The sequence below is a fragment of the Zingiber officinale genome, chromosome 9B, assembly GCF_018446385.1.
Source record: "Zingiber officinale cultivar Zhangliang chromosome 9B, Zo_v1.1, whole genome shotgun sequence".
Classification (NCBI taxonomy): Eukaryota; Viridiplantae; Streptophyta; class Magnoliopsida; order Zingiberales; family Zingiberaceae; genus Zingiber; species Zingiber officinale.
Genome location: NC_056003.1, coordinates 17,989,972 through 17,995,453, shown reverse-complemented (window position 1 = coordinate 17,995,453; position 5,482 = coordinate 17,989,972). Strand labels below are relative to the sequence as shown.

The following is a 5,482-nucleotide window of genomic DNA, read 5'->3' as shown; positions in this document are numbered from 1 at the left end:
TTACGTATATATCATCTTCATTCAACGAAGGCATGGGGACATGAAATCAAAGGGGAGCATATAGTTACAATTCAATTGAGACGGTGAGATAAATTCTTCCTAAGTTGAATTTATTAATTTAGTAAATTCATTAAATAGATCGCTTGGCAGACACGAAAACAACAATAAAATGTCAAAAAAGAAGTTTCTATGTTAAAATAAAATTTCAGTCTGGTTGTACCTTGTATTAAATCGTATGACATTAGAATTGATGAATTAAAATTAGAAAATGTGTCATTGAAAAAACAAATTGATTCTTTAAAATTGGCACTAGAAAAATGTATCGTAGATTATTCACTTCACATATATGAATTTTTTAAAATTTTATTTTTGGTATGGAGCGGGTTGAGGTGGAGTATATTATTACCCCTAGATATAAAGAAAATCAGGGTTCTACCCTCAACACGTGACCTGCATGTGCTATCTTTGGCAGCACTCGGATTGATCATAATGCGGATTGTAATGAGATGCTCAGGGTTTGCCCCCATGATGACGTCAGACCATATGGTACCATTTCTATCTACCACAGTGTTCCTCTCCTACTGCTACACCGCCCCACTCTTCCTTGCCCTGATCTATTACGACTCGAGCAGCAGCAGCAGCAGCAGCTACCGCAGATCATAGATGTAGAGTGCCCTGCCCTCTTCACAATGGTTTCTAGGTTGCTGTGACCTCTGTTAAGGAAGCTCAGCTTCTTTCTCTTCTCACCTCTCTGTGAACAAGAAACTGTTTGCTAGTTCTTGAGGTTCCATGCTGCAGTGCAGCTTCATGTCCTGAGGACTAAACAGGACCAGAAAACAGCGCAGATCTGGATGAGCTCTTGACTTCGAGAAAGGAGAAGGACCAAAAGATACGCAAGAGTTAAAGAAGAAGAGGGGTAAGAGAAGGTAGTAAGTAGAGAGAGAAAGATGCAGTCGAGTTATGGAGGAGTGTCGGAGATCCAGCAATTCATGGTAGAAGGCTGTGGTGGCAGCACCCCCTCGCTCTTCTCCAACACGGCCGACATCCACTCGACCGCTGCCGGTGGAAGTAACCCTCTCAAGTACCAGGCGCCGCCACCGGCTGCGGTGCTGCCTCCCCATTTCGCGCATTTCCACTCCATTCCTATCACCCAGCAGCTCTTCCAGCAGCCGCCTGCGGCGGCGGTGCACCAATTCCAGCTCTTCCATCCTCACCACCACCAGCAGCTGAATTACCAGCCTCTGGAGCCGCGGCGGATGCAGATGCCGCACCACCAGCAGCTTGGACTGGACCAGGATTCCGGCCCCGAGAACTCTGCCTCTTCGGCTCGTGTCACTATGCCAGCTGGTGGAGGTGGCGGCGGCGGCGGCGGCGGCCCGCCGCCATCCTTTCTGGCGGAGGCGATGAACTTTAAGCTTGCAGTGAACGAGAGCAGTGGGGGCGGAAGCCGCGAGGGGATCAACGATGAGGATGGCATCTTGCGAGGAGACGACGACGGATCGGAGAGTCGTCTTCATCACTGGCCTCAGAGAGACGATGAGTCTTCCATTAAAGAGCTATCCTGGTAATCAACAACTAACCGATTCGTAATTAATAGTTGTTTTCTGCTAAAACTATTGAAGAACAATTTTAGGAGCTTCATTGATCGTGAGAAATGAATCAAATGATGCATCTGAAATTGTTGATTCCTAAGACTTGCTTTTTTATGATTATTGGTGAAAAGAGAAAAGGAGCTTAAAAGAGAAATTTAAAAAGTGACAGCATTCATGTCGTCTAAATACATTTGTAAATGCAAAATAAAATAAGCGAATATATACTTTCAGGAGGCCATTGGATTTGGATATCGACTACATCAACACGAATGGCAAAAGGTGCAAGAACAAAGAGCCCGAGATCTCAATTAACACCGCCGGGAAGGTGTCCAAGAAGAGCAAAGAGGATGCCGGCGCAGGGAGCAGCAACTACAAGATCTTCAGTGAGCTAGAGGCCATCTACAAGCCAGGCGGAAGCAGTGGCGGCGTCAATCGGACTGGCTCTGGCTCCGCGCTCACCGGCGATGAGACCCCCCTGTTGCACGCCGCCGCAATGGCACCTCCGGGCCTGCCTTCGGGTGCCGATTGTGTCGGAGGAATGTCGGAGACGTCGGCGGGAGAGGAGGCGGGGCGGCCAGGGAAAAAAATTAGCAACAACAGAAACAGCAGTGGGAAGAGGAGGAGGAAGCGGCGGCGGTGGCAGCGGCAGCTGAGTTCGGTTGCGGCCTTCTTCGAGAGCCTGGTTAAGCAACTGATGGACCACCAAGAGAGCCTCCACCGGAAGTTCCTGGAGGCGATGGAGAACCGCGAGCAGGAGCGGACCAGCTGCGAGGAGGCGTGGCGGAAGCAGGAGGCGGCCAAGTCCTTCCGCGAGGCGGCGGCCCGCGCTCACGAGCGCAAACTCGCCTCCTCCCGCGAGGCCGCCATCATAGCCTTCCTCGAAAAGATCACAGGAGAGAGCCTAAATCTCCCTCCTAAGCCCCAATTCTCCGACGAACACAAAAATTACCACGAAAATAACCCCCAAACCGAGCCCTACGCCGAGGAGGCGGCGTTCGGGGATCAAGAAAGTAACAAGGTGCTGTTCAGCACGAGTAGGTGGCCGAAGACGGAGGTGCAGGCGTTGATCCGAGTCCGCAGTGGACTTGAGTCGCGGTTCCAGGAGCCGGGGCTGAAGAGTCCCCTGTGGGAGGAAGTGAGCGCCACCATGACCGCCATGGGCTACCTCCGCAGCGCCAAGCGGTGCAAGGAGAAGTGGGAGAACATCAATAAGTACTTCAGAAAGACCAAAGAAACCGGGAAGAAGAGACCGCAACACTCCAAGACCTGTCCTTACTTCCAACAGCTCGACCAACTCTACTCCAGGCCCTCGCTCAACAAAGACAGCAATAATATTAATCCCAAGAAGCAGAGGTTAACGGATCAAGAACATGATCCTAAGGAGAAGCACGACGACACTGAAGATAAAAGAACCGACAACTCCGAGCTACTCGACGCCATCGTCGTGCCACCGGCCGCCGCCGCCGATTACCCAAGCCTCAAGTTCGGGTTCGACTTCAATGGCAAAGTGGCGGACGAAAATCTCGAAGACGGTGGATCAGCTCCAAATTTAGACCGCAATGGTGACGAAAACGAGGAGGGCGAGGAGCAAGGAGGTGAAGAAGCGGAAGGAGACCAAGAAAGAGAAGAAGGAGAAGAAGAAGAAAGGGAAAGCCAAGACCAAGAACTACACGATACGAGCCTCTTCTTCCAGAGCCTCCAATCCTGAAGGAACTAAAACGCAATCACACTCGCAATATAATTATGGTGTGTTCAATTGCTATTAATTCTTTCTTTTAGGATATATAGTCCTAGTTTATAGCCGGCTTTAGTAGTGCAATTCAATAATCATGAGTGTATAATTAAAACCATCCTGTTCCTGTTTGAAATGCTGTACTACTCCCTACATCCCTAATATCTGCTTCCTTTTGCTTTTCTAATGCTGCCATTGCTTTAATTTTCTCTATCTCTGTGCCCTGGAAAAGAACAAACGTCGCCAGCATTTTAACTCGTCACTTTGTTTCTTTGTCTTAAATAATTGTCGAATCTGTTCACTGCTTGCATGAGGTGGATGTGGGTCTTATGTGCCAGTGTATCCAAATCGCTAGCTCGATAAACAAGTGTCTCTTCTTAATCAATCGCCAATCCAACATGTAGACGACAAGTAAAGAGGGAGGATGGTGTTTGATGGGGATGCGTGATCATGTAAGTGATTGAAACCGTCACGGCGCTGCTCATGCAGGAGGCTGCAGAGAAGATGAGCTCATTCAGTACTGAATCCTCGGGAGTTCCATTGCCATTTTTCTTATTTATTTTTGATGTGCACTTTCAGTATTAATTAAATGAAAATTAGTTGTTTTTATAATGCAAAAAGATAAAATGTTCCTTCTCTATGTATCTACGTCTCCGCCGGAATACGATCAGAAGAAGGGTTCAGCTTTTTGGACTCCGGAATTTAGCAGGGGGGCGATATTGCAGCAGTGATACAGGCTGCTGCATGCATGCATGCATGCATGTTCTCTGCATAAATAGCTACTCAGCTACATGCTGACACATTTAGGGTTTTGATTAATTGCTCTTAATGTTGATGGAGAATGATATTAGTTGAGTGTATTTATATAGGGTGTCCAGTATGGACGACTCTCACATCTGGGGTCGTCCAAATTTAGTCCGGCCACCCTTTTAACTATCAAAGTCATCTGTCTTGGATGCCCCAGTTATTATTTACCTACATATATATTTACATGAGATGTTACGATTTACCGGCAGACCCAAGTATGATTTGACAGTCAAGATGACATGATAATCAAAGTCAAAATAATATGACAGTTAAGGTGACATGACAATTAAAATCAAGATGACATGATAGTCAAAGTTAAAGTCAAAATCAAAAGGAGATGACAGCCAATGTTTCATTCTCCATGAGACTTTGTTATTTGCCCAACGCTAAGACCTTTAATACGAGGACAACCAACCTATAAGCCGGTTGAACCTAAGGTATCTAACGCTTCCTATATCAAGACATCTAGCGTATATCGGATCATTCGATAATCGACCTAGTTTAAGGGACGTCTGACATTTCACAGATCCAGTCAATCATACGTCCGGCTGGAGTAAGGGTCCACTCAGTACAAGTCTTTCAGCATATGACCGGTCGGCCCTATGGATTTTCTCACATGACAGTCCTCCTTTATATAGTCGGTCAGTAATAACTTCGGCCAGATTTACATAGCTTAGCATGCCTGTCAGTTATACATACAGAAAAGCAATTCCCCTTATAAACTTGGCCGGATTTCCAAATCTCAGGTTTTCACTCCAAAGGCAAGTCTTCAATCATATGGACGATCAACTTAAATTACTAATTGTATCTCTCAGGACTCGGTTCCTCATTTCTCAGAGGTAAGTATCCTGATATATGGCTGATCAAACATAGAACCGACCAAACCTAGAGGGCTTAGCTTCATATTACTTCAAAAGCAGTTCTCCGGCATCACCTAGTGCATAACCGAGTGGCTTAAGGGAATGACAGATATACAGTTGCCAGGTTTTTAGATCCAGCCGAGATACACTCAGCAGACAACATACTCAAAGAATCACAACAACTTGTCAGAATAGCAATCGTTTGTCAAAGAATATTCTTCTATTATAATATAAACATTCGCTAGAACCTTCTTCGAAGATGAATTTACACTATCCATCAGTCGACATATTATGACAGTATATTTCTTCAACTGCTTCATTAATGATATAAGTTACAAAAGACAAAAGAGGTGCACATATGGGTAACGAAAGATTCCTCGGACAGTTATTGTACATCACTCAGGTTGTATGTCTTCCCTTACTAACAATCTCTGACATTCTCTGCCACCTCATGATTACGGAGGTTATGAGAGGTGGTATATAAAGGGGTC

At 46.1% G+C, this 5,482-nt stretch overlaps 1 protein-coding gene across 1 annotated transcript; it reads left to right on the top strand.

The window, feature by feature from the left end:
• Positions 1–540: 540 nt before the first annotated feature.
• Positions 541–3,537, top strand: LOC122024155 (trihelix transcription factor GTL1-like). Its single transcript, XM_042582709.1, has 2 exons — positions 541–1,564; positions 1,824–3,537. The coding sequence occupies exons 1-2, from the start codon at positions 948–950 to the stop codon at positions 3,298–3,300; spliced, it is 2,094 nt and encodes a 697-aa protein (XP_042438643.1). The 5' UTR covers positions 541–947; the 3' UTR covers positions 3,301–3,537.
• Positions 3,538–5,482: the final 1,945 nt, after the last annotated feature.